Below are 25,300 nucleotides of genomic sequence, written 5' to 3'. Positions count from 1 at the left end.
TGTTCAAAAAAAATGCAGCTGCCCTGGTGGATGGAGAGGGAGCATCGACGCACGGCCGTCTGCACCCCCTGTCGAAGGTAAAGGTATATAACTCCCGATTTCACAGGGGTGACCAGTCTGAAACGACAGTCAAGTTAATATTTTTGGAACGTCTCGAAATTTTGAGAGATATTTTTACCAGATATGCGCGTTCAGAACAGTTACCACGCCCCGACTCAAAAATGACGGTCTGTTTTTGATTTACCAGATGGGCGCGCTCAGATCAGTTACCACGGGTCCGACTCAAGAATGACGGTCTATTCGTGCGTATAATTTCGTGGTGGTTACAAAGGGCGAAATTACCTGGCTCCGTCCGCGCTCGGGCGGCGCACTGACACTCGCGCGCTGCGATGGCCCCGACCTCCCCGCGCGCAAAGAAGGGTGGAGTCGCGGCCCCCGCGGGCTACGGTTCCATCCCTTCCGGCCCCAATGCTCAGGCTGACGAGCTCGGCGACGGCTCCTTTCAGCAGTACCTCGAGACGTTCGGCATGAAGATGGAGAGCGACCCGTACCGCCTGGACATCGCCAAGTTCATCCTCGTGAGCCTGATCGTGGCGGGTAACTTCGTGCATCCCTTCGCGCAGCTGGGCAACAAGGTGGCGTGCGTCTTGGAGAACTTCGTCTCCATCATCAACGTCCCCGCGTACGTCTTGCTCACCGGCTACATGAGCGCCACCACGAACAAGACGCGCCGCAGGTACATAATCGCGCACCTTCTGATCCCGTACCTCATCGTGCAGTCCATCTACCTGGCGCTGTACATCGGACTCTACTGGAACAACAGCTTCAGGTCCCACCCCAACGGCGTGGACAGGAAGCCCGGCATGTTCACCGATAACTGGACCCCGCAGCCCCACTTCAACGGACTCTCCATGATGACCCCGGTCATGGACAACTGGTACCTCCTCGCGCTCGTCGGCTGGACCATGTGGCGACCCTACGCCACCGAGCTCCGCCGCACCGTCATCGTGCACGTGGTTTTCGGCTGTCTCATCGGTTTCTCCCCGCTGGAGAGGTTCATGTCCATCCACCGCACCATCGCCATGATGCCCTACTTCCTCTTCGGGCACATGCTCCGAAGGAACAAGGTTTTCATCCCTCCGGCCGCGACCAACGCCATGAAGGCTGCGGCGGCGTTCGTCCTGTGCGTCATTTTCGCGGGTTGCGTCACCGCGGTTTACGCCTTTGGCTGGCGCTCCAACGGCGTGTGGGAGCAGCAGATCTCCTACCACGTCACCTGGGAGACGAAGTTCAGGTGGGGTCCTCTCATTCAGCTCTTCGCCTACCTCACCACCACCATCACCTCCGTGGCGTTCTTCGCCTTGATTCCCCCCGCGTCCAAGGCGGGCGTGCGTGATCTTTCCTCCAGCGAAGGGCACAAGGGTGAGTACCAGAACATCAAGGAGAAGGACGTGGTTCAGATCGGCGGGAGCAAGTACACGGTCGGTTCCCCCGACGACGTCGAGGAAGAGCTCGGCGCGGCGGGCGACCCGCTTCTGGTGCGGGGCCGCCGCAAGTACGACGCGGCCGAGCGCGATCAGATCAAGCCGGACGAGCTGGGTGGGGGCAAGAACTGGAGCGCGATCTATTACCTGCGCGTCTCCAAGTGGGGCTCCAGGTCCCTGTGCCCGCTCATCTTCAACTTCCTCTTCATGATCCTCCTCGAGGTTTGCACCTACTACAACGACACCTGGACCCGCGGGAACAACTCCACCTGGGTCACCGTGCACTGCGTCATCTCCCTGTTCCTCGGCTTCGCCGTCGCCACCGCGCTTTCCACCAGGCCCGCGTGCATGTTCTTCGGTTGGATCCTGTGCCCCCCGATCAACAACGATTGGATCTTTGAGGATGTGGACGTCGCGACGCTCGAGGACCCGGGAACCGAGTGAGTTTTGAAGCGAGAGTCGCGGACACGAGGAGGCGAGATGATCGGCAGCCCGCGGCTAAATGTTCATAGACACGCGAGATGATCGCAGCCGCGAGCATGTAAAATCAAAGACGCCCTGCGATCACGGGCGCGAGACGATGCGAGCACTGAATCAACGCCGGTGCAGCTAACCCTTAGTCCCCCATTGTTTTGCTAAACAAGAAAAATCACTTCTCGCGACGCGACGCTCGCCTACAGGGCCACGCGCCACTCGCGGTCCTCCTGGAACGCGCTCGCCATCATGTCGCCGTCGTCCGGCCACATGTCATCCCCGCCCCCCAACAAGCTCATCTCCGCCATCCTGTCCACCGCCCGCTTCAGTTCCTCGAAGTCGGCCTCGTCGTCGGGCTCGACGTCGCCGACGACGGAGTCCAACGCCGGGTCCACGTTCTCCCGGCCGCCGCCGAGCCTCGGTATGAACTCCGATCCGCTCCCGAGGAAGGCGCCCCGACTGTAGCAGTGCTGCAGGAGCGAGTGCCAGTGCGGCCAGTGCGTGAGCGCCACGGGGTGACCGACCACCACGTTCAGCGCCCTGGCGCGGGATATCGCGACGTTGAACCGGCGGGGACACGCCAAAAAGCCGAGCGCGAGGCCCGCCACCGACGCCTCCCCGGCGCTGCCCCCGGCCGCGGCTTTGGCCGCCGCGGCGACGTGTTTAGACGGCGCCCTCGACACCACCGTGCTGATGAACATCACCTTCTCCTCCTGGCCCTGGTAGTCGTCCACCGTCCCGACCCGGACGGCTCCGAGGTTTCTGGCTCTGAGCAGGTTGCGCACGCGAATAACCTGCGACCGGTACGGAGCGACGACGCCCACGTCGGAAACCTTGAGCCCGTCGTCGTCCGCGTCGTCGTCGTTCGAGCCTCCTCCTCCTCGGCTCAGCCACGTTTCCACCAGGTTCACCAGCTCCTGGGCCTCGACCGCGTTGAAGAAGGAGGGAGCCTCGCCGCTGCCCTCCCGCGCCTGTCGCCCGCGAACGCCGTAGAAGAGAACCCTCGCCAGTCTCGGCGGGGGTTTCGAGTTCTTCGCCGGTGCGTCCGGCGGCGTCGTCGGCGGCGTACGCTTCACCGCCAACTGCCCAGAGGGTTGGTCCACGCCGCAGTTGGGCGGCGGCCACGGCGTGGACGTGGGCATGGACGCTATGTGCGGGGGAAGGTCGTCTTCCAACAGGTGACTAGCCGCGCCGTTCACGTCGCCGTAGTGGAGAGCGCACGCGGCGAGGTATCCGTCGCCGTGATCGGGGAACAGGACCCTCAGCTCGAAGATCTTGGACCTCAGAGCGGGATCCGGGGGCTGGACCCACGCCCATGGTTTAACGGTGCCGTTGGCGTCGGCGGCGGTGGCGTAGGTGGCGGCGGCGTAGGTGGCGGCGGCGGGGGCGGGTGCCTCCTCTTCCTCCGCGGGTGCCTCCTCTTCGTCATCCTGCGCGAGTGACGCGGGCAGCGCGACGGCCGAATCGTCCACGCACGCCACCAAGGAGTTGCGATAGAACAGCTTACTCGGCAGGTCGATGATGTCTTTGTGCGACCTGTAGTTGCGGACGAGCCGCATGCACCGAGCTTGAACGGTCGCGCGCGCCTGCGGGTGGGCGTGATGCGCCGCCGCCTGCTCCAGCAGCGAGGTCATCAGTCCGCTGCGAAGTATTCCGTCGGCGGATCCCCGAGCCGCGACCCCGCTGTGAACCACCGGCCCGAGCTGCATAGGGTCACCCGCCAACACCACCGCCTTACAATTCAGCGTGACCAGACGAAGGGGCACGAGGGACTCGGGCACGGTCGCCTGCCCAGCCTCGTCGATGAAGATGTGCGTGAAACACCTCGAGTTTGCGGTTTGGTCCGCGTGCAACAGGCTGGCGCTGGCGCACGAGCACACCACGACCCTCGCGTAAAACGCGGCGATGGACTCTGGAGGGACGCAAAACTGCTCGACGTCCTTCTTTACCGAGGCGGCGTCCCTCCGCGGATCGTTGACCCGCACCATCGCGCGAAAGAAGTGAGCTTCGAGAGCCGCTTGGTGATGTTTGAGGCGGAAACCGGGATCCCAAAACTTACCCTTTTCTTTGAACTGCGTCCGTAGCTCGTAGATTTCTCGCCGCACCATCTCGGGCAGCGGCGCGCGACGGGAGAGCAAAGGCACCAACTCGGCCAGTCGACTGCACAGGACATCCGCCGCGAACGCGGCCGGGGCGCAGAGCAGGATTCTCGCGTTCGGATCCGACTCTAGCACCGCCGCCGCCGCCGAGACCACCGTCAACGTCTTTCCCGTGCCCGGAGGACCCAGCACGCAGTACGGAGGCCCGATGCGCGCACGGCGACTGGCGACGGCCGCGGCGGTGCCGTCGAGCACGTCCGTGACCACCTTCCTCTGCTCGGGGTTCAGCGCGTCGAGCATCGCCATCGGCTTCGTCGGGTAGCCCGGGTAGCCCGATTTCCGCCCAATCAACGGGTCCTCCACCCCCGGCTGGAGGGCCTCGGGTACCTCCCGTAGCATGTCGGACACGAGCTCGTTCGACGACGCCGCCTCCAGCGCCGCGCGCTGCGATCGAAACAAAGCTTCGTCGTACGCAAACCTGACGTGCGCGCGGATCTCGCGCCGGAGACTTTCTCCCTTTACCACCTTCGACCCCACCGAATCAAAGACCACCCTCGTGACTAAAGGCGGGACCGCGACGTACACCGTGCTCTTCCGCGTGAGGACCCTGACCACCGTAGCGGCAACCTCGGTGACGTTGGCGTCGAACGGAAGCGAATCGTTTTCGTCCTCCCGCCCAGTCCCGACCGACACGATTCGCAGTCGGAGGACGTCGTTCCTCGCCACGGGCGGGTATCCCTCGATGAGACCCGGAACCTCGAGCGAGTACACGTCCACGTCGTACCTGCCAAACTTGTCGAACGGCATGTGATTAGTCATGTCCATAGTGTTGCGCCCGTTAGCCACCCCCATGGACACGCTGCGCGCCTTCACCGTGCGCGTGCTCCCGGCGTATTTCAACACGGCGTCGTGGGCGTCGTATCGACGGATATCGAGCGCCTGTTGCGCCTCCTCCAGACGCACCAACCGGATCCACCTCGCGAGTTCGCGTTTCATCGGCCTGCTCTCGATCGAGCTCTCCACCCGCTCCCACTCCATGTCGTGCATGTACATTTGCTCGCCGTTTTCCTCGCCCCACGGGTTGGAGCAGTGAAACGCTCTCTGTAAGAACACCCCGCGAGGACCCCGGTACGCGGCGGGCGCCATTCGGTTCGATGTTCTGCTGCGCATCTCTATCGTCGCCTTGTTCCGTTGCGACCTTTCCCATATCGCGACCCACGTGGGGTCGTTCTCGTTCTCACCGAGGGTGGCGCCGACTTCCGCCATGTGCTTCTCGTCGGCGTCGTCGTCGATCAACGTGACGGGCGCGACGGTGAGCAGGGGCAGAGAATCGAAAGCCTCCCTCAACCGCTTGGGAACGAACTTCGGGGTGTCGACGTCGAGCAACGCGCCGAGCTCGGCCGTCCTCGCGCGAGACCCGGTGACCAGCGCCCCGACCCTCTTACCGATGACCCTCACGTCCTTCTCGTCGAACATGAGATCAAAGCCGTCGGGCTCATCCCCATCCCTCGACGAATTTCGACGATCGGACCCGCTTCCCAAACCCCGCTTGTTGTTCCAACCCTCGGGCATCTCGACGAACGCCACCAGGATCCACTGCGACAGCGACCCGACCCTCGCGCTCGCCTCGTCGCACCGGAGATCCACGCTCAACTCGTACGTAGCGCCGGGATGTAAAACCACGGGCGGCTGGTCGTCAATCGGCGGGCCGTCGTCCGCGGGGTGCCGCACCAGACCCTCGTGGTCGCACCGGAGCCTGAACGCGTCCTGCGCCGGGGCGGCCGTGGCGGCCAGGAGCAGCACCGCGACGTCGCCGTCGTTGGTCACCTCGACGTGACGCGTGCGCCAACGCTCGAGCCGCGCGACGCCGACGCCGCCCACGCGTCCGCCGCCACTTGAAGGGATTGGACCTCCGCTCGTCCTCCGCTCGTCCCCCGCCGGCGCGGCGCTCGTCGCCCGCGCCGCCGCGCGACGCTTGAAAGGATTGGGCGCGAGCGCGTGCGGCGGAAGGGCCGCGTGCGGGGACGGGGCGGGCGTCGGATCCATCCGCGCCGCGTCCTCGCCGGCGACCCACCGCTGCAGACCAAAGTCCACCGCAGCCGAGCCGCCGGTGTGCACGTTACGACCGACCGGAGCCGTGAGGGCGTGCGCGGGACCTTCGAGCGCTCGTTTGATGCACCTGGCGAACGTGCCGCGGCGGAAGAACCCGACGTAGGCGTCCGGGCAGCGGGGTAACGAGTCCGCGTAGGGTCGAACACCGCGATCAGATTTACCGGAACGAGACGCCCCGTCTCCCGTCCCTTCGTTTGCCCCTCCGTTCACCGCCTGGCGCTCGCGACCCAGCAGACCCTCGTCCCCCGCGAGGACATCCTCGAGCAGTGCGGATCGAAGCATCGCGGGAGAGAAGCTGTAGCCCGGCGTTTGCGGCGGCGGGTGCCCCATCAGGAAGGACGCCCTGAGCTGCGAGAGATACTTCGCCACCGCGCTCCACACCTCGGCCTGACCCGCATGGGCCGGGGGGAGCTTCGCGTGACACGCCGCCGCCGCCGCGAGGGGTCTGTGAAGCTCGAGGATTGGACAAGCGGCTAAAATGCGCGCGTGTTTGTTGGCGTAATTGACCAGACCTTGGTTAGCCGCGTACGCGTACGGTGCCACCGTCATGGGCGCTACCACTGGCCCCGACCACCCTTGTAACAACGCGAACGCGGGCGGCGTCGCGGCGTTGTAGTGTGAGTAGTGTACGGGGCGTTTCTTATCCGCGCTCATCGTCCGCGCGACATGAGGCGCGTGGCCCACGGATGGGGGGGTCGACCCGCCATCCATCGTCCGCGCGCCCACCGAACGCGTCGTCTGATCCATCCGAGAGTGGAGCAGTGGATAGTCTATATGATATTTCGGAGCGTCCGGAGATTTCGAGACGGGGCGGGAGGGGAGGCGTCAGAGCCTCCGTGCGTCAGAGACGCACTCGAGACGGGCGATGATGTTGACGGTGACACTCGGGCGAGGATCGCTCCCGCCGCGCGTCGAGGATCGTCGCGTCCGGAGGGGCACCCACGGGCGCGGCGCGACGATCTCACTCGTCAGGGCCGGTGCCCAACCCGACGAGTATGAAAAATCCAATCTCTCCGCGGTGATAGTGGGAGGTGGCATCGGGGGTCTCGCCGCGGCCGTAGCGCTCAGGCGAATCGGCGTGGACGCGCACGTGTACGAGCGAGCCTCCGCGATGAGGGGCAACGCGGGAACCGGCATCGCGATTTGGCCCAACGGCATCAAGGCGCTGCGCTTTCTCGGCGATGACGTCGCCTCCGAAGTGGCGTCGAGGGGCTGCGAGATAACCGGCATGCGCATGGGCATGATTGATGAGCCTTCCGCGCGATCCGGCGAGCCATCGAGCGACGACGGCGGCATCGGCGGGGCTCTCAAGAAGGCCGCGACGCGTCTGGTGGGCGGGGCGTTTCCCGCCATCATCAGGGCGCAGCACGGGGCGGGCCTGATCTGCATCCGGTGGGCGGAGGCGCAGGCGGCGCTGGCCTCCTTCCTGCCGGCGCACTGCGTGCACCTGGACGCGTCGCTCGACGGCATCGAGCTCGTGGAGTACGCGGACGGCACCGCGAAGGCGCGGTGCACCTTCGTGAAAAGGGACGGAACCCCGCACTCGGACCCGGTGACGGCCGACTTTGTCGTCGGCGCCGACGGCATCAACAGCGCGGTTCGAGCCGCGCTGATTGACGACGGCGCGCCGAGGGATAACGGGCGGGTGATCTGGCGCGGCGTGGTGGACGCACAGAGGGTCGCGAAGGCATACGCGCGAGCGGCGACGGGGGGAACGATCGGCGGCGGCGGCGGCGACGACGACGGGTTCCCTCCGTTTTGTCCCCGCGGCGCGACGGCTCTGAGCGCGTCCAAGGACAGCTCGGTGGGGCGGACGGTTTGTTTCATGGACGTCGGGGGCGATAAGCTGTACTGGGCGGCGGGGTGTCTGGACGGCGGGATCGTGAAGGGTACCGACGACGCGGAGAGCTGCGCGGCGACGTTCAAGAACTATCCGGATGTGATGGCGTGTTTGGAGGCGACGAAGGAGGAGGCTGAGGTGGGCGGGGCGGGCGCGGGGGGCAATTTTTATACGTCGCGCGTGTTGGACCGCGGTCCGCTGTTCCCGGGGGACGCGGAGAGGTTCATGGCACCCGCGGGACCCGTCACGCTCCTGGGCGACGCCGCTCACCCCGTCATACCCTCGTTCGGTCAGGGTGCCAACCTGGCACTCGAGGACGCCGCGGAGCTGGCCATCGCGATGGCCGGTAAAGGGAAAACGCAGTCGGTGGCGTCGGTGCTTCGCACGTGGGAGAGATCCAGGCTCGAGCGCACCGCGCAGGCGCAGATCGCGTCGTTTATATCCGGCTCCAAGTCGTACGGTGAGGCCAAGTTCGCCGAGGCTATGCGACTGAGCGGAATATCTCCCGACGCTCTGGCCCGCCACAAGGAACGGTTCAGGGACGCCAACTCGACCCAGCAGTGGCTCATCGGCTGGACCCCCAGCGCGGGGACCGCCGCGCGCGTTAAGGACCTGGACCCAAAGGCTGCGCTGCGTCTCGCGATTCGCGCGGCGAACGAGGCGCCCTCCAGGCGATCGGCGCTGATCGCGGCGACTGCCGCCGGACTCGCCTCCGCGTTTGGTGCCCTCTCGTCGGCAGAGGCATCCGACGAGACGGTGGATACCGGCGACAGGTACGCGGGTGACGGGTTCTCGATGCTGTTACCCAAGGGTTGGACCGTGACTGAAGCGATGGGGGTGTCCAGGTCGACCGTCGACGTGTTCGCACCGGGCAGGACCGAACCCGTGGCCACGATGATTAGGGAACCCACGTTCACGATGGGGGGAGGCGGCGCCGGCGGCGCTGGCAGCGTCTACACCTCACCGGAGAACTTCGGTCTGTACATCGCGGGTACCAGGCGGGGTTCGTTAAGGACGTCGAGGGAGGTTGGCGGTGCCGTGGGCGGTGCGTTCGTCGCTGAAGGCGTCGGGGAGGATGACAAGTCCCCGTGGGTAGAATTAATCGCCATCGGGTGCCGAGGCGGTGAGGCGGCAAAGAAGTACAATCTTCTCCAGACAGTGAGACTGACCGCGAGCTTCGCGGGTGGCGCGGATGTGGAGGCGATTGAGGGCGTGCGCGCGATCGTGAACTCGTTCGAGCTCTCGGCAGGGACCACGTGCGCTTAGTTTGCTACTCGCGTCAATAATAAAAATCATTTTGCAGGTGATGCACCGCCGCCTTCCTTTTCTTCTGGTCCCACTGACCCGTCGTCCGTCGCGATGGTGTACACTTGCTGTATGAAACCCGCGATGGCACCCAGCACCGCGCCTGAGATGATCAAGGTGAGCTCGTCCTGCTCGAAAATGGGATGCAGCACCCGCTCAAACTCCTGCGGCGTCATCAACGCCATCTTCTCCCGCATCAGCTCCTTCAGACCCAGCGTGTCGTCCGTGTACTCGTGCAACACGTGCACGTGGTCGATCAACCGTTCCTTCACCTTGCTCACGACCTCATCCAGCAGTGCGGTCTCCTCCACACCCCCCGCGAGCAAACCCCTACCCTGGGACTCAGCTTCATTTCGGACAAAATCCCGCGTGAACTCGTCAAGCATGGCTTCAAACTCGGGGCCTTTCCGGTTCTTGAGCATGTTGTCCCACACCATCTCGCTTGTCAGCACCTTGGTCGCCAGGTGATCGCTGAACTCCCCGCTCACCTCCAGCTGTCTCTGTAAGAACAGACCCTGGATCTTGAGCTTACCGTCGAACAGGTACACGGGCTCGACCGGTTCGAAGATGCACTTGAGAGCAATCCAGTTTGTGAGCAAACCCACAATGGTCCCGCCGATGGTGAGCGTCCACGGGTTATCGTAGAACAGCCAGCACAAGGCCTGTATGCACCCGAGCAGGAACCCGAACCACAGTCCCGAGTTCGTCAGGAACTTGAGCTCCTCGCGCCCGCACCGTTGGAACAGCTCCACGATGACTCGCTTATCCTCGCACATGGCGGTCACCACCAGCTCCTTCAGGTCAACCACCCTGTCCACCTGCTCTTGGAGCGTACGCACGAACCCGGCGAGGTACCTCACGATCGCGTCCTGGATACCGTCAACCAACGGCCCACACGACGACGGTAGAGCCCTCTCGCCCAGATCCACCGCCCACGGTCCCATGGGCACGTCCTTCGTCATGTCTCTCGCGACGCGACGCGCCATCTCCGGAACCTCCGGCGCCAGCAGCTCGGATATCCGCCTCGGATCCAGCTTCATGAACACCTCCTGCACGTCGATGAGCTTATCGGTGACCATGGACACCATGTCGTAGGACATCCTCGCAGCCTTGGCGGGGACGATGCCCTGCCACCCCAACGCCAGAGGGTTGAGTATGTCGAAGCCGTACATCTCTCCTTCCACCGCCTGCTTCAGGAACGGTAAGCCGAGGAAGCCAATGGGGTAGAAGATCATCTTCACGGCGAGCCAGTTGGTGAACCAGCCCACGAAGGCGGCGACGAACGGGATGAGTATGATTCCCTTGGGGTTGGCGTCGTACTTAGCCTTGGCGTTGACGCACGCCCGACCGACGGTCGCCGCGGCGGGAGCCAGCAATCGACCGAGGCGGTGCGCCCAGATCACGAGCGGCTTGAGGATGGCCTTCGCGAGCTGCCGCGCGACCCATATCGCCCCGAGGCGCTTCATAAGGGTCGTCATAAACGGCACTTGCCCCCCGGCGGGCCAAGGCGCGGCCATGGAGCCGAATACCACCAGGCCCGCGGCGATGATGGTGGTGCGCGTGAGAAACCGAAACCAGGGCTGGACGTCGGGCCCCGAAGCGTCGTCCCCGTCCTTCGCATCCCCCGCAGCCGCCGCATCCTCTCCCGTCGGCGCATTATCCGCAGCCGCGCGTGGCACGACTGGAACCACCCGCAGCCTCGCGCGCGAAGACGACGGCGACGTGAGCGACGCGAGGCGAACCGCCCCCTCCCGTCCCGATCGCTCGCCTCGCGTCGAAGAACCTAACGAGGCGGTGGTGCCGACGTCGACGCGCGCCGGTACGATCGCGCGCGGTCCCGCGACACGCACCCGCGCGATCGACGAGACGCTCGCGGTCATCCCGGCGACCGCGGCGACGCGAGCGGCCATGACGATCGGCCTCCTCCACACGCCCGCGCTTGCGGCTCTGATGCTTTTCGGCAGATGCGTGCCGTGGGCGGGTCGGAAACTTCTTCAGCGACGAACACATCATGACTGAGTCAACGACGCGGCGTGCATATCGTGGGTCAGCTTCTTATCGTATTGTATATCGTTAATCATATGGTACACGCGCATCGATCCCGTTTCGTCAGAATCGGTGGATGAGCGAGGGTCCGAGCCTGGGGTGGTGTCGGTGGTGGTGCCTGTGCCGCCGCCTCCGTTCCATGTCCGCCCTTATGGGATCGACGAACCCTCCTTGCGCCAGGTACACCACGCTGAATATACCCGCCCACCACACCAGCGACGACAGCGGACCGGCGAGATGCGCGAACGACGCGTCCAGCTGAAGGTCCCGCGCGCTCGCCCCCGTCACCCTCAGCGCCCACTCGCACGTCACCAGTAACGCTGTCATGGCGACGCAGCACCCGGCGAGGACGCCAAACGCAAAGAGGTGCGCCGCCGCCGGCGCTGGCATACCCACGCCGTTCATCGCCCACCTGGCAAAGTCGTGCGCCACCTGCGCCGCGAGCTCACCGCGCAGTGCGGACAGCAGCCATCCTGTTCCCCCGGGGCGTCGACCGTACGGACCCGAGGAGCCGTCTCGCGGTGGTTTGGCGTCTCGGGCGTTGCGCCCGCCGGCGACGTGTCTCTTGGAGTGCGTCGGGGCGTCGAGCTGCCGCGTGCCGTTGGCGGCGCACCACTCGTTCACGGCGTCCCTCAACGCCCAGTTGGGTACCGTCTCCGTGGTCCAGAGCTCCACGTTCGAGGACGGGTCCGTGGGCGGGAACTTCTGTCGCAGCCACCTGTCGATGGCGGGCCTGTCGTAGGTGTACCCGGTCTGCGATAAGATCACGGGGTCGGTGAAGAGCTCCTGGGTGACGGGGCACTTGAGGTAGTCTGGGGGCTCGGGGGGGGACCTGCCAGCTCTACGGATGGCGTAGAGCAAACCCCCGACGAAGCCCAGCGACGATACGTTCATCTGACGAACCAACGCGCCGGCGCCGATGCCCCTCGACATACTTTATCAACAAGGTTTTTGAAGGTCAGCCGCGCGTGGCCCTCTCAGGTCCTTGTGGGTCGGTCCCGGCCGCGATGGACCGTGTCGACGCGGCGCGGAAGGGAGATGAGGTCCAAAAGGTTTTCGCTGACCCTGAACCCGCGGACACGCCCACGCGCGTGTGTCTTCTGAGAGGGGGGGTGCGGCACGGCTCTGAGAATTGTCTCCTCCGCGTCAGCTGGCGCAGACCTTCCCGCTTCGCCAACCGGCGCGACGAGTTTCGTTTCAAAACACCGAGCGTCGGGGCGGGCGGTGTCACCCTCCTCTGCGGCGGTTCGGATTGCTCGGTCGGCACCGCGCGTGGCGCCGATGCGAAGCAAAGAGGTCGATGAGGCGCTTTCGCTCGCGATACAGGCGGCTGAAGCCCTCGGAGCGGGAGAGCTCACCGGTAAGGATGCCCACCAGCTTTCTCGAGTATGTTTTCTCTCGGATCCAACATCGTGCCACGACCCGACCCTGACGCCCTTATCCCGTCCGTTTCACCCCTTGAACACAGGCGAGGAGTTGGGGTGGCTGGATTCAGTGAGAGACGCGGTGACAACCAACCTGCGCCCGGCTGATACAGCGCCGACGTCGCCCAGGAGCGCGCGCAGCCCGAGGAAAGTTGGCACCGTCCCGTGGGATGGGGGTGCCATCGTCCGGGAGTTGGTGCGTCACGTGACGCGAACCCGACTGGCGATGCCCCGGCCCGGCCACGACCCGAAATCAACCGCGCCCGAGCCGTTCCCTGTCCTCCCGCTCGGATCCACGCTGTGTTCCGTGGCGGAGTTGAGGGCGATGGGACCGTGCGCCTCGGACTTGACGAGGCTCTGGGCGAGGAGCAGACGATCCGACTCTGACGACGAGGAGGATGAGGATGAGGACGCCCCGGAGCTGAACGACGCGTCCACCGCGCCCGTGGTACCCGTCGCCGTCGTGGGTAGGCTAACACTCGCCCCCGCGCTGCCCGTGAACGCTCCGGGACACGAGTACGAGACGATCGACCCGGCGATTGACGCGGCGGGCCTGGCCCTCGCCGACGCCACCGGGTCCGTCGCGGTCGTCACCTCGGCGTCGTTGCCCGACGCCAGGTGGATCGGTAAGGCGGTGTTGGCGACCGGGTGGACGAGACCGGGTTTAGGTCGGTCGGACATAGAGGGTTTAGGGTTTAGCGGTGATTGTGCGGGGTTTAGCGGCGGGTCCGGGGGGTCCGTCGTGCTGGAGGTGACGTCGTTCGCGTGCCTCGAGGAGGACGGCGTCGGCGGGCACCGGCCGCCGGCGATGCCGAGCGTCGTCGACGCCGCCGTCGCTCCGCCGAGGAAGAAGAAGGGGGCGCCCACCGTGACCGGCGCGGTCGTCGCCGTGTCACCCGTGATCACGTTACGGGACCGGGCGCAGAGGTTTTTCATGGCGGAGCTCGGCGCGTGCCCGAGGTGCGGCGCTGGGGACGAACGCGGGTTGCTGTTCAACGGCGAGACCCTGTGTCGGTGGCGACCGTTTCTCGGCGCCGCGATGGGGGGCGAGTTCGACGCGAGCGACGGGTACGCCGCGAACCAGTGCGGGTGCGTCACCGTCGCGGACACGAGGGAGATGAGCATGTTCAAGGGCGACGGCGACGGAAAGGAGATTCGGCTGCTGGCGGCGACGGCGGCGACGACCGTCGTTCCAAACCCCGCGGGACCCGCGCGCCTCTTTCGGTCGGTCGCGGGGACGGGACGGTCGTCAACACGCTCAAACGTCGAGTGCGGGTGCGCGTCGTGCGCGAGAGGAGCTACGCTGGGTCGGTTGGAGGCTTCCGTGGTGGGTCCGGATCCGAACGGCGCGGGCGTCGTGCTCGTCAGGCCCGTCGGGACTCGGGGACGAGGAATTCCGTTCGTCCCGGACTTGGGCGTGATGAGCACCGGGTCGGTGGTGCCGTCGCTTAGGGCGGGTGCCACGGTGGCGTTGACGCACGCGCACCCGGTGTGGAAGCGGGCGACGGGGGATGAGGACGACGACGACGACCTCGACGGCGACGGCTGGGGTTTGCGCGCGGTGGGCGCGTGCGTTCGGACGAGGGTGAGGACCGTGACGCCCTCGCCCTCGTGCGCGCCCGCACCGACGCTCACGACGTCCACGGAAGGAGGAAAAGGGGATGGGTGCGTCGAGGTGTTCACGAAGAGGGACGTGGCGCGCGCGTGCGAGCGGGGGGGCATCCCCGCCGCCGTCCGGCTCCGGGATATGGCGGCGGCGCTTGGACGAAAGTTTGATTGCGCCGATCCCGGGCAGCGACGCAACGCGAACCGCCTTCTGGTGGGCAAACGGAAGCGGTCCAGCGTCGGGGGCGTCGGCGATGATGATGCGAGCGCGACGGGGTTTGATCTCGACGGCGCCCTGCGAAGACTGGGCGGCGAAGAAACGGCGCCAGACTCGAGCTCGAATCGTCGCGGCCAGAGCATATATCACGAGTTCTTCACACCCGTGGGCCTCGGCGGGGACGAGCGCCCCGTCCCCGCGGTACCCACGCTGCGGTCCATCGTCGACGCTGGCGTGGGTTCGTTCGCCGACGCCGTGCGGGCGGAGGTGACCGCCGCCGAGACGGCCGGGCGCCGGTCGAGCAAGTCAGCCGCCGCGGCGCTCCCTTTTGGAAACAACGCGGGAGCCGTACTTGTCGACCGCGTGGTCGTTTCCAGCCGCGAGTTCGGCGGACCTACACCGTGCCTGCTGCTCGGGTGGCTGAAGGAGTACAAGACGGGCGAGGGCGCGAGGGAGAAGAGGAGGTACGCTCTGACGGATCACACGCACGAAATCGACGTCTGCCTCGCCGGGGATCGCGTCCTTCCGCCGCTGCCGTGCATGATGGCTTGCACCCGATGGAGCCTGGCGTGCGAGGGTGCCAAGGAATCGGTGGCCGTCGAGGGGTACTCCAACGCGAGAGACGCAGAATCGCTGCCGCCGAGGCTCGCCGCACCCCGGTGCCACCTTCGGTTCGCAGCCTCCGACGTCGCGTGCGCCGAGGACGCGTTCAACGACGAAAACGCCCCGCCGGCGGCCCGACCGGAACCGAACGAGATCAAATCGTTATCCGACGTTTTGGTGTGGGTGAGGGGCACGTCGGACGGTTGGCACAAGGGCGCGGGTCCACCGCCCATGGGGGGCGCGTACGCCGATCCGGAGGAGCGCGCGGCGCGCGTCAATCCGGCGTATCGCCCCCTCACGCAGGCGCAGTGGCCGCCGCGGGCGTCCGGCGCTCCCCCGTTTCGAGCCCTCGTCGTCGGCGACGCGTACCAGCGGGACACGTGGGGACGCGGCGCCCAACGGGTGCTCAAGCTCCGTGACGTGGACACCGGGGACAGGTGCGACGGGTACACGGACAGGACGGAGGATCTTCCGTCCGGCGTGGGCGTCGGCGCGGTGCTCGTGCTCGAAAACGCCAAGCGGGGGGTGAGCAACACCATGCAGTGTTACGTCAAGTTCACGCCGGGCACGAGGGTGACGGTCGAGGTACCCGGCCACGCCACGCTGGGCCCGTCGCGCGTCCCAATCCCCGCCCCGCTCCGTTCTCGGACGGTGAGGCTGGCGGATATCGCCGCCGCCGCTGCCGCCGGCGCGGGTGCCGTCGATAACCGGCTGTGGCAGTTTCGAGCTCGGGTCGTGTCTGTCAACACGCTCGCCGTCAGGTGGGGGTGCAAGTTCTGCGGGTCAGACGCCGGATCCATGGGCGCCGCATCCGCAGAACTTGCTGAAACCTCGATGAGAACTCACCGAAGGGCAAGGGCGGGCGTGGACGACGTCGAGGGTATCGGCGCCGTCCTGGCCGGGTGCGGCGAGTGCCGGCCGAGGTCGGCTTCGGCGGCGGCTCGAGCGGCGGCGGCGGAGCGATCGTGCGGCTTCGAGGTTGAGTGCAACGCCACCCTGGACGACGGTACGTATCATTGCGACCTGTGGATCAACGGCACCGCGGGCGAGGCGTTGCTACCCCCGGGTCTCAAGTCCAAGGCGGTGGCGTTGGCCCGGAGGCACGGGTGCGTTCGCGCCACCCTGGCGGCTTCGAGTCGGGACGTCGGTGACGACGGTCCGAGGTTCTTCAGCCACGACCTGCGCGGGTACGCGGGTTTACCCATGAGCAAGGTGGAGGGTGCGCCGCTCGTGGCCGCGGTGGGGCACGCCAAGAGCCTGGGCGAGATGATCGTCGCCGCCAACCTCTCGTACAAGCGGTGGACGGAGGACAAGTCGGCGACTGATTTTTTCGGCGCTCGAAGCCACCCGGGGCCCAACGCGTGTCCGGTGGTTCTCAACGGCAAACCCTGCGTCATGTCGTACGCGCCCATACCCAAGCTCAGGGCGGTGGCCGTGACGCCCGTGGAGTGCGCGAGGGAGGCTGCGGCGGCGTTGGATGCGCTCGAGAGGCGGCGGCGGCGATAGCAATAGTTTTCAGCGCGAGACTTGGCTGCAAAAAAAACGTGCTTTGACAGGATCCATTTTTTCGCAGCGCCGAATCTTGATTTCGCCCTTGCTGAGAGGATGATGGGTGGCGACCGCGCACGCGGGGGGTCACAGCTCGACGGCGCGGAGATATGCTGTCGTCGACGAGGCAGCTTCAGCGGGCGGTGCCCCGCGGGTTCCCCGCCGTCGCGGTGGAGACCCTGAGGGAAACCCTGGCCTCGCAGCAGGTGCGCGCCTCCCTCGACCCAGAACCCTTGCGGCCCCGACGCTGAGACTGGCCGCAGTGCGAGAGAAGATTATTTTCCGCCCCTCCGAGAGCCCCCGCGCCACGATCGACCACCGACTCACCGCCCCGGACGCGCATCTTCACCACGCAGGTCTTCTCTCGAGATGCGTCTTCCCTCCCGGTGACGTACACGGGCCGCGGAACCGGCGGCAGGTCCTCCATCAGGTGAGACTCAATTCGGCTACCCTAAACGACTAGCTCCGGCGGACCCATCGGGCGGGGGTTTTTTTTATCCCTTCGCGGCTCGCTGACCCCCTCCTCTCCCTTCCCCGTGTCGGAACAGCGGTATCACGTCGACGGTTTTCGGCAGCTCGGGCTTCCTCGGCCGGTACGTGGTGAACCACATCGGCAAGAGCGGGAGCAAGATGATCCTGCCCAACCGGTGCAACGAGAACGCGCGCCAGCACCTCAAGGTGATGGGCGACCTCGGCCAGATCGTGCACCTGGATTTTTCCATCCGCGACGCCGACGCCATCAAGTACGCGGTGGAGCGATCCAACGTGGTGGTGAACATGGTCGGAAGGGAGTGGGAGACGCGGAACTTTTCCTTCGAGGACGTCCACGTCGAGTTCCCAGCCAAGCTGGCCGAGATCTGCAAGGAGGTTGGGGTGGAGAGGCTGGTGCACGTCTCCGCGCTGGGAGCCTCGCACACCAACCCGTCCAAGTACTACCAGACCAAGGCGGCCGGCGACGACGCGGTGCGCGCCGCGTTCCCGAACGCCACCATCGTCAAGCCCGCCAAGTTGATCGGAACCGAGGACCGGCTGCTCAACGTCTTTGCCGAGCACACGTGCAAGTTCCCGCTGGCGCCTCTGGTGGACGACGGCGAGAGCAAGCACCAGCCGGTGTACGTCGACGACGTGGCGTTGGCCATCCAAGCGATCGTGGAGGACGAGGAGACCGCGGGGCAGACGTTCGAGCTGGCGGGTGACAAGGTGTACACGATGGAGGACATGCTCAGATTTGTGCAGAAGACCATTCGGACGCCGGGGTACCCGAAGATTCTGTACGTGCCCTCCTTCATCCTCAGGGCGTTGGGGGCGCCGCACGAGTTCCTCCTCAGGAAGGTCCCGTTCCCTTTGCCCACCCCCACCGGCCTGACCAAGTCTTACATCGACGCGCAGTCGGTGAACTACCTCAAGAACCCGCGTGTGCCGGGTTTCGAGCAGCTGGGCATCAAACCCGCCAAGCTGGAGGGCGTGGTGATCGACTACCTCCGAGCGTTCAGGTTCGGGGGGTACGACGCGGGAGACGTCGCGGGACACCTGCAGCGGCAGAAGTCGTGATCGAGCGCGTGATGGAGCGCGTTCCTGTGTTACTGTAACTACCACCTTCTTATACAATCCAACGTTGAATTTTTACCTAAACCCAGAGCGGAGACCGTCGCGTCAGTCGTCATCCCCGAAGGAGAGGACCGGCGTCTTGGCCTGCTTCGCCTTCTTGGACGGGCCGCCCGCGCTCGCCGCCGCCAGCGCGTCACCCGGCGCGTCCTCGACCTCCGCAATCTCCCGCTTCTCCCGGATGCCGGCGGGCCTCGCGGGGGGACCGATGACGGGACCGACAGCCGGCGCGTCCTCCGGCGCCACGGATCGGGGCCCTGTGGACGGGCCCGCGGACGGTTCGGTATAGGCGGTCGGTCTAGCCGGGGGTCCGATCGACGGACCCGTATCCGGTCGGGTGGGGGGTCCTATCGCGGGTCCAATCTCGCCCCCACCTTCGTCATCGTTTTCCTCGCCTTCTCCCTGCGCCGCCTTCGCCTCCGCTATGCCCGCCTGCGTCGATGCGATGTGCGCCTCTTTCGCCGCGGCGGCTGCCTCTAAGATCGCGCGCACGATGTCATCTTTGGCGCACTCCGACGGCAGCTTTCCCCTCTTGCTGCGGTGGCACGGGTTCACCTGCTTGCGCAGCAACATCTCGACCAGCCTCTGATTCCCGCTCTGGGCCGCGAAGTGCAGGGCGTTCTCGCCCTTGTAGTTGAGCGCCTTCTGGTTAGCGCCCAAGTTGATGAGCTCCCTGGCGACCTCCCAGTGCCCCTTCTGGCACGCGAAGTGCAGCGGCGCGATGCCGTCCATGGCCTCCACCGCAGTCTTGGCGCCGGACGCGATCAGGAACCTGACGGCCTCGAGCTGCCCGGCGTAAGCGGCGAGATGCAGCGCCGTTCGCTTGTGTTTGTCCCGTCCGTTCACATCCGCGCCGGCGGCTATGCACTTACCGAGCGCATCAACGTCGCCCGTGCGGGCGGCGCCATGCAGGTCCACCTCGTCGCCCATCTCCAGCTCGTCGAAGTGTGGGGCGAAGGGAGTGTTTTGGGAGTTTTGTGTGACTGACGGGGTCGGTGGGGGAAAATCTCTCGTTGTTTTGACGCGACACTCTCTCTCTCTCTCTCTCTATTGCGACTTCGTTCTCTCTCGACGTGTTACCCGAAGGACGAGATGAGGTACTTCTTGTACACCGCCATGAAGTTGGCCACGAACGCCTCCATGTGGATGATCGCCTTGCTGCCCTCGTTCATGCGGTGTTCAAAGTACGCCGCGTGTCGCGCCGTCTCGTGCTTGAGCTCCACGTCCAGCTTGCGGTTGAGTTCCCTGACCAACCGCTTGATGATGAGCTCGGGGGGTATGCAGTTCACGATGAGCTCGTAGAACCTGCCCCGCACCTGCAGCAGCCGCTTCGGGGTTTGCTCCTGGAGAATCTCGTTGGCGATTTGCGTGACGTACGCCTCCCAGTCGCAGAGCTGCACCGGCTGGTCAGCCTTGAACGGGTACTGCTGCACCCTGCACGCCTCCATGGAGAGGAGGCATCGGCGCATGTTGCGCTCGGAGTGGAGCGCAAGCCTAGCCGCGAGCTCCGGGGGCATCACCAGCTTCTCCTTCTGCGCCACGTCCATCACGAGCTTCTCCACAGTCTCGACGGAGGGCGCGGCGACTCGCACGGGGAGGCAACGCGAGCGCACGGCGTCGAGCACCTTGCTGACGCTCGTGCAGATGAGGATGAGTCGGCACGCGCTGGAGTACTTCTCCATGGTGCGCCTCAAACCGTGCTGCGCCTCCTTCGAGAGCCTGTCGACCTCGTTGAGCAGGAGCACCTTGTATCCCTGCTGGCCGGCGGCGTCGATGGGCCGCGACTTGGCCATGTCCTTGATGACCTCCTGCACCACGTACCTGTCCTTCGTGCCCACGTCGCTCGGGTTCATCTCGACGTGGTAGTTGCTGCTCATGGTGGTGAGCTCGACCTCGATCTTGCGCTCCCCCTGCTCGAGTTTCCACGTCTTCCCCTCAACCTTGACCTTCTCCACCGCGGCGCCGAAGATCTCCCTGAGCACGGCGAGCGCGAGGGTCTTCTTGCCCGCGCCGCCCACGCCGTAGAAGAGGAGGTGGGGGCAGTCGCCGTCCTGCACCAGCCTTTTAAGGTGTTGCGCGATGTCCGTGTTGACCGTGGTCATCTGGTCCAGCGTGTGAGGACGGTACTTGTCCACCCACAGCATCGTTTCGTCTCGTTGTTGGCACTTCCGATCGACGAGATCTTTTTGAACGCGCGGCGTTCCAACACGGTCGGTGTCCTGACCGACGGGTTACCTGCGCGGGGTTTGGTTCGTCGCGATCGGCGGCGACCTCTGAGGGTTATCCGAGACGTGCGCGCGGGTGCGACGCGTCGTCTTGGTGTGTCCGCGCAGGGCGGGCTCGTCGTGGGCACACCCCTTTCGATTTAAACTGAAGCTTCGAAACCAAACCAACAGAAACCAAACAGATGTATATAGAGTGTTGTCAACCCTACCCCGCCCTCCACTGCTCCAGGCGCGGGCTCGGGGCTGGCATGACATCCAGGGCGGCGGCGCAGGCGCTCCGCCAATTGTCATCAGTGACATGCAGACCGCCGAGCATCCGTGCCGCGGTCACCGGCTTGGCGGCGGCGGGAAGGGCGGCGACGACGCGGACACAATCGTCCGTGTCCGCGCAACAGACGGTCCGTCGACTGCTCCAGACGAGCGCGGAGGGCGTCGGCGGGTGCGGGAGCGGGGCGTTCAACGGATCGCGGGCACGGACGGTGCATCTCGTCAGGTCGCTGACATCCATGACCGTCGGACCGTCGGGCACGAAGAAGGCCCTGGCGATGGCCAAGGCGCTGATGCACGACGCGGATGAGGAGAGGGGCCTGCTCGACGGGTGCGTGGAGGACATCGACGACACATGACGGCCCTCGACCCCCTAACCCGACGTGCGATTGTAACGATCGATACCGCAGCTAGCGCTAACAGAGACCCCGCCGACTTCGCCCCATGCCCCTCGTGCCGAACCCCCTCGCGCTCCGTCGTGGAAACCCGGAGCGGAAACCCGCATACGCAAACGGGGGCGGGTCCGCCTGCAGCAACGCCAGCGCTCGGCCCGGACCCGGGGGATTCGGCCTAGGGATCACCATCCCGTCCTCGTACCTCTGCAAGTACCTCACCCCGTCGCTCACCGTCCACTCCTCCGGATCATCCGCGGAGAAGGTGACCCTGAACCCAAACTTGCGGAGCGCGTTGTTCATCGCTCGCCGCACGCCGCGCCCGCGGTCTCCGCCGGTGTCCAGCAGAACCTCGCCCTCTCTGCTCACCTGCACGATGTCTTTATTGATCTTGAAGATGTGCACCACGGTCATGCCGTCTTCGCGTTTGTACGCCTTCGGGTGCTGCGTTGATGAAAGGAGGAGAAAGGATGGGTGAGAATTTGGTTGTTGATTGAGCAACCCAGTCAGCCGTGTGACGCACATGTACATACAGCTTCTGGTACATCGGCCCGCTGCCTCGCCCACCGAAAGTGCCCGACATGGATCGACCCGGTCCACCCTTGTTGACCCCAGCCTTGACCTTGAGGCTCCCGCCCTTGGAAAGTTTCCCGTCACCGCGCTTTTTGTTGGCGTTGCGGTGCTGCTTGACGATATCGTCCAGGCTCATGTCCATGCCCACCGGCTTGGAGGTTTTCATCGCCTCGGTGGTGACGGCATCCACGGGATATTGCGTTTCGGGATCCATCGCACGCGTCCGTCCGCCGCGGCCCGACGGATGGGAAGAGCCTCTCGCGCACAAAATTCTGACAATTTTCCTCTCAGCGCATGAACGCTGTTGCGAGACACTTGACAACCCGGTGTCACGTCTAACAAACAGTGCTATTGTGTCTTCTCTAGGTCTAGGTTTCTCGCCATTTCTCATCACCAGTCCGGCGTTGGCGCCCTGCTCGGGGGCGGCACGAAATCGTCCAGCTCGAGCACCGCCTGCAGGTCCGCCCTCCTGGTCTTGGCCCTCCTCGTCCCCGGCGCGAGCTCGATGGGCGGCGGCGGCTTCGGCCAGTGCCCCTTTCTCTTGGCCTCCCTCATGGCCGCCATCCTCTCCTCCTCGATCTTCCACGGGGTTTTGTACTCCTTCCGTCGCGTCATCTCGCGGTTCGCCTCTTCGCTGTTTGCCCTCGCCGCCAACCCCGTCCGCCTCAAGCTCTCGCCCATCTCCTTGGCGGTGGCCTTGGTCGACGGCTCCCACGAGCCGGATGTCGAAACCTTCGCAAACGCGATGGACGTGGAGTATCCCGTCTTCAGGAGGGCGTCGTCGAGGTCCCTCCGCTGGCTGGCACACGGCGCGACGGTGCCCACGGCGGTATCCAGCAGGTTGCGCGTCGTGTGTTGCTGCAGGTGGCGATTGTAGGTGCCGTAGTCCGGGGTTACGCTTTTGTTCCACTTACTGCCCCTCAGACCCAGGGGATCGGGTCCCTTGTAGGTGGCGCGCACGTCCCTCCGCGCGGTCGTCGCCGCCTCGGATACCTTCGCGGTGCCGAAGGCAATCACGTCGGAGCGATAGGTGACCACGCCGGTGTGGCCCGGCGTGCGCATGAAGCTCTCGGACCGACCCATCTCGGACGCGTCCCCCGGCGCGTTCCCAAATTTGGAACCGAACAATTGATCGAAGTCCGCCTTCGACGCGTCCCCGGACACACTGAGCCCCGTCCCCGCGCGCACTTGACGGCCCTTACGCCTGTGCAGCCGAGGGCACTGTCTCTACCCGGCGCGCTCGGCGGGAATCCCGACTGATTGGGCCTCGTAGAGTGGCCAGACGGGGTGCAGCTTCCGGAATAAAAATCTGGGCGGGAGCCCGATCTGCCCTGCCGACTTGATGGTCTCGCTCGCGGTGGGAGAGCGCTGATGGAAGAGCAGCGCTGAGTCGGCCTCGCGACGTCAGCACTTTTGGGATTCCTGACCCAACAAAAAAGGGAGCAGAAAAAATCCCGGGAGTCATCAGTTTCCGAGTGAATTGAGTATAAAAAGCCCCCACGATTAGAGGCCCCCGCAGACCTGAGCACTGGCGATTTTCCATTGGCTACACAGAAATTCATGGTGACATTCACCAATCGTGTTGTCGATGGGTAGACGCGATCAGCGTATCTTCTCTGGTGACGTACGGTGCTGTCGGCCGTCCACGTACTGACTTCTCCCCTCGACCGCAACCGCCATGCTACGATTGTCTGCGGTTCGGGTTTTGCCCCGCGACCCGCGCGCCCTGCGTGCACAACACACACGCGCACGAACCCCCCACGTTCGTCGCAAAACGAGTGCATCGGACGTCGTCGACGTGTTGATCGCCTCATCCCTCGCATCGGTGTTCGGATCGCGCCAAGGCGCCGACCGAGCGAGAACAAATCTTTGAACCCCCGAGCGTGAGGAGTCCACGGTCGAGGTTTATCTTCGCGCGGATTACCCCTCGGTTGCCACGCAGTAGAACGCCATGTCCGCGTTTTGCGCGCCCCACCAGGCGCTCACCGCGCGCGTCACTGTGCGCGTCACCGCCGCGTCATCGCGCGTCAGGTCTCGCGTCGCCCTCAGGTCCAAGCCCGTGCTGACCACCCGTGCGGCCATCAGCCCACCCATCACCGATGACGCCGAGCCTCCCAAGTCCAAGCCGAAGACCGAGGCCGTGCGCGTGGGAGGCGCCAATCCCCTCAGCGCCGCGATCGCCGTGCCCACCAATGACAAGCCCAAGGGTGAGCCCGTGCGCATCAAGATCGACGATCAGTGGTACGACGCGCGCGGGTGGGCCAAGGCTCATCCCGGCGGCGAGCGCTGGATATGGTTCTTCGACGGCCGCGACGCCACCGACGCCTTCTACGCGCTGCACTCCTACGGACCCAACGGCAGCAGCAAGGCTCTGGACAGGCTCAAGAAGCTCCCGAAGTGCGACCCTCCGCCCGAGTCCGAGTACAAGGCTCCTAGCCCGAGCGAGTACGCGGCGTCCATGAGCTTCCGCGAACTCCGCGCCAAGCTCGAAAACGACGGCTTCTTCAAGCGCAACGTGTTCAAGGAGGCGTGGGCGTTCGTGCAGGTGGCTGGTCTGTACGCCGCGGGTCAGTTTTTCGCGTACTCCAACCCCTGGCTCGCCACCGTCCTCCTCGGTCTGGGTATGGTGCAGGCTGGCTGGCTGGGTCACGACTACGTCCACGGCCGCGGTCCCCTGTGCGACGCGTTGCGGTACATGCCCACGCTCCTCAACGGGCACAGCGTGGAGTGGTGGTCGCAGAAGCACTCCATGCACCACACGTTCACCAACGAGGAGCACCTGGACAACGATGTGATGATGGAGCCCTTCTTCTTCCTGAGGCCCCCCAGCGAGTCCGGCCGCCCCGACAGCGCGATGAGGAAGTACCAGCACATCTACGGGTACCCTCTCCTGTCCATCATGTTCTGGCTCTGGCGATTCCACAGCGCCGAGTCCGCGTGGAAGCGCAAGGACAAGAAGGAACTCGTGCTCCTCGGCATCAACTACTTCTGGCTCGCGACGTGCATGCCCTGGCAGGTTGCCATCGGCAGCGTCTTCCTCTCCGGTTTCATCGTCGCGAGTTTGGTGTCGGCGACGCACCAGAGCGAGGAGATCATGGAGTACGGCGAGGGTGCGGAGTACGTGGAGGGTCAGTTCCGATCCACGCGCGATGCGGACACGGTGTTCGGCCCGCTCGAAACCTGGATCTGGGGTGGCATGGACACGCAGCTGGAGCACCACCTGTTCCCCACCATGCCCAGGTACAACTACCACAAGCTGAGGCCTCTCCTGCAGGCGTGGGCGAAGGCGAACGACATCAACTACAGGATCTCCCCGTCCACGAAGATCATCGCGGACAACTTCGCGCTCCTTAAGCGCGTCGCCGCCGCCCCATAATCGGGCGGAAGTCGTTTCGTATTGATGAGTCGCTCACGGATGCCGTAAAGTCGAAAGTCGAAAACGGTTCGCCGAGGAGCGAGGAGCACACCGGGCCGCAGCCCC

At 65.3% G+C, this 25,300-nt stretch overlaps 13 protein-coding genes across 13 annotated transcripts; 6 read left to right on the top strand and 7 right to left on the bottom strand.

The window, feature by feature from the left end:
- Nucleotides 1-389: 389 nt before the first annotated feature.
- On the top strand, nucleotides 390-2,141 carry MICPUN_105993 (predicted protein; the record flags this gene model as incomplete). Its single annotated transcript, XM_002504406.1, has 1 exon — nucleotides 390-2,141. The coding sequence occupies one exon, from the start codon at nucleotides 390-392 to the stop codon at nucleotides 1,926-1,928; it is 1,539 nt and encodes a 512-aa protein (XP_002504452.1). The 3' UTR covers nucleotides 1,929-2,141.
- A 17-nt stretch (nucleotides 2,142-2,158) lies between these two features.
- MICPUN_84731 (RNA helicase) lies at nucleotides 2,159-4,357 on the bottom strand (the record flags this gene model as incomplete). The annotated part of the gene is made up of 4 exons (XM_002504095.1): nucleotides 2,159-2,582; nucleotides 2,640-2,989; nucleotides 3,416-3,821; nucleotides 4,107-4,357. 4 exons carry the CDS (start codon nucleotides 4,355-4,357, stop codon nucleotides 2,159-2,161), a joined length of 1,431 nt encoding a protein of 476 aa, XP_002504141.1.
- A 2,677-nt stretch (nucleotides 4,358-7,034) lies between these two features.
- On the top strand, nucleotides 7,035-9,275 carry MICPUN_102102 (predicted protein; the record flags this gene model as incomplete). The annotated part of the gene is made up of 1 exon (XM_002504405.1): nucleotides 7,035-9,275. One exon carries the CDS (start codon nucleotides 7,035-7,037, stop codon nucleotides 9,273-9,275), a length of 2,241 nt encoding a protein of 746 aa, XP_002504451.1.
- Nucleotides 9,276-9,301: 26 nt separating this feature from the next.
- Nucleotides 9,302-11,224, bottom strand: MICPUN_61043 (predicted protein; the record flags this gene model as incomplete). Its single annotated transcript, XM_002504094.1, has 1 exon — nucleotides 9,302-11,224. One exon carries the CDS (start codon nucleotides 11,222-11,224, stop codon nucleotides 9,302-9,304), a length of 1,923 nt encoding a protein of 640 aa, XP_002504140.1.
- Nucleotides 11,225-11,423: 199 nt separating this feature from the next.
- On the bottom strand, nucleotides 11,424-12,293 carry MICPUN_61042 (predicted protein; the record flags this gene model as incomplete). Its single annotated transcript, XM_002504093.1, has 1 exon — nucleotides 11,424-12,293. The coding sequence occupies one exon, from the start codon at nucleotides 12,291-12,293 to the stop codon at nucleotides 11,424-11,426; it is 870 nt and encodes a 289-aa protein (XP_002504139.1).
- A 348-nt stretch (nucleotides 12,294-12,641) lies between these two features.
- Nucleotides 12,642-16,715, top strand: MICPUN_61041 (predicted protein; the record flags this gene model as incomplete). The annotated part of the gene is made up of 1 exon (XM_002504404.1): nucleotides 12,642-16,715. One exon carries the CDS (start codon nucleotides 12,642-12,644, stop codon nucleotides 16,713-16,715), a length of 4,074 nt encoding a protein of 1,357 aa, XP_002504450.1.
- A 142-nt stretch (nucleotides 16,716-16,857) lies between these two features.
- Nucleotides 16,858-18,386, top strand: MICPUN_61040 (predicted protein). The gene is made up of 3 exons (XM_002504403.1): nucleotides 16,858-16,963; nucleotides 17,114-17,187; nucleotides 17,306-18,386. The coding sequence occupies exons 1-3, from the start codon at nucleotides 16,868-16,870 to the stop codon at nucleotides 18,306-18,308; spliced, it is 1,173 nt and encodes a 390-aa protein (XP_002504449.1). The 5' UTR covers nucleotides 16,858-16,867; the 3' UTR covers nucleotides 18,309-18,386.
- Nucleotides 18,340-19,295, bottom strand: MICPUN_61039 (predicted protein). The gene has a single exon (XM_002504092.1). It carries the CDS (start codon nucleotides 19,290-19,292, stop codon nucleotides 18,411-18,413), a length of 882 nt encoding a protein of 293 aa, XP_002504138.1. The 5' UTR covers nucleotides 19,293-19,295; the 3' UTR covers nucleotides 18,340-18,410.
- A 143-nt stretch (nucleotides 19,296-19,438) lies between these two features.
- On the bottom strand, nucleotides 19,439-20,506 carry MICPUN_61038 (predicted protein; the record flags this gene model as incomplete). Its single annotated transcript, XM_002504091.1, has 1 exon — nucleotides 19,439-20,506. One exon carries the CDS (start codon nucleotides 20,504-20,506, stop codon nucleotides 19,439-19,441), a length of 1,068 nt encoding a protein of 355 aa, XP_002504137.1.
- Nucleotides 20,507-20,769: 263 nt separating this feature from the next.
- Nucleotides 20,770-21,213, top strand: MICPUN_61037 (predicted protein; the record flags this gene model as incomplete). The annotated part of the gene is made up of 1 exon (XM_002504402.1): nucleotides 20,770-21,213. One exon carries the CDS (start codon nucleotides 20,770-20,772, stop codon nucleotides 21,211-21,213), a length of 444 nt encoding a protein of 147 aa, XP_002504448.1.
- Nucleotides 21,214-21,270: 57 nt separating this feature from the next.
- On the bottom strand, nucleotides 21,271-22,033 carry MICPUN_61036 (predicted protein; the record flags this gene model as incomplete). Its single annotated transcript, XM_002504090.1, has 2 exons — nucleotides 21,271-21,690; nucleotides 21,770-22,033. 2 exons carry the CDS (start codon nucleotides 22,031-22,033, stop codon nucleotides 21,271-21,273), a joined length of 684 nt encoding a protein of 227 aa, XP_002504136.1.
- A 173-nt stretch (nucleotides 22,034-22,206) lies between these two features.
- On the bottom strand, nucleotides 22,207-22,902 carry MICPUN_61035 (predicted protein; the record flags this gene model as incomplete). The annotated part of the gene is made up of 1 exon (XM_002504089.1): nucleotides 22,207-22,902. The coding sequence occupies one exon, from the start codon at nucleotides 22,900-22,902 to the stop codon at nucleotides 22,210-22,212; it is 693 nt and encodes a 230-aa protein (XP_002504135.1). The 3' UTR covers nucleotides 22,207-22,209.
- An 868-nt stretch (nucleotides 22,903-23,770) lies between these two features.
- MICPUN_84886 (predicted protein) lies at nucleotides 23,771-25,195 on the top strand (the record flags this gene model as incomplete). Its single annotated transcript, XM_002504401.1, has 1 exon — nucleotides 23,771-25,195. One exon carries the CDS (start codon nucleotides 23,771-23,773, stop codon nucleotides 25,193-25,195), a length of 1,425 nt encoding a protein of 474 aa, XP_002504447.1.
- Nucleotides 25,196-25,300: the final 105 nt, after the last annotated feature.

Source organism: Micromonas commoda, chromosome 9 (assembly GCF_000090985.2).
Source record: "Micromonas commoda chromosome 9, complete sequence".
NCBI lineage: Eukaryota > Viridiplantae > Chlorophyta > Mamiellophyceae > Mamiellales > Mamiellaceae > Micromonas > Micromonas commoda.
Note: the sequence above shows the minus strand (reverse complement) of the source record. Positions and strands in the feature narration are given on the sequence as shown.

Coding starts and splice junctions, on each gene's coding strand:
- MICPUN_61039 (XM_002504092.1), bottom strand. CDS start 19,292: ATGGGCGACGAGGTGGACCTGCATGGCGCCGCCCGCACGGGCGACGTT.
- MICPUN_61040 (XM_002504403.1), top strand. CDS start 16,868: ATGCTGTCGTCGACGAGGCAGCTTCAGCGGGCGGTGCCCCGCGGGTTC. Junction 16,964..17,113: donor AAACCCTGGCCTCGCAGCAG/GTGCGCGCCTCC, acceptor TTCACCACGCAG/GTCTTCTCTCGAGATGCGTC. Junction 17,188..17,305: donor GGCGGCAGGTCCTCCATCAG/GTGAGACTCAAT, acceptor GTGTCGGAACAG/CGGTATCACGTCGACGGTTT.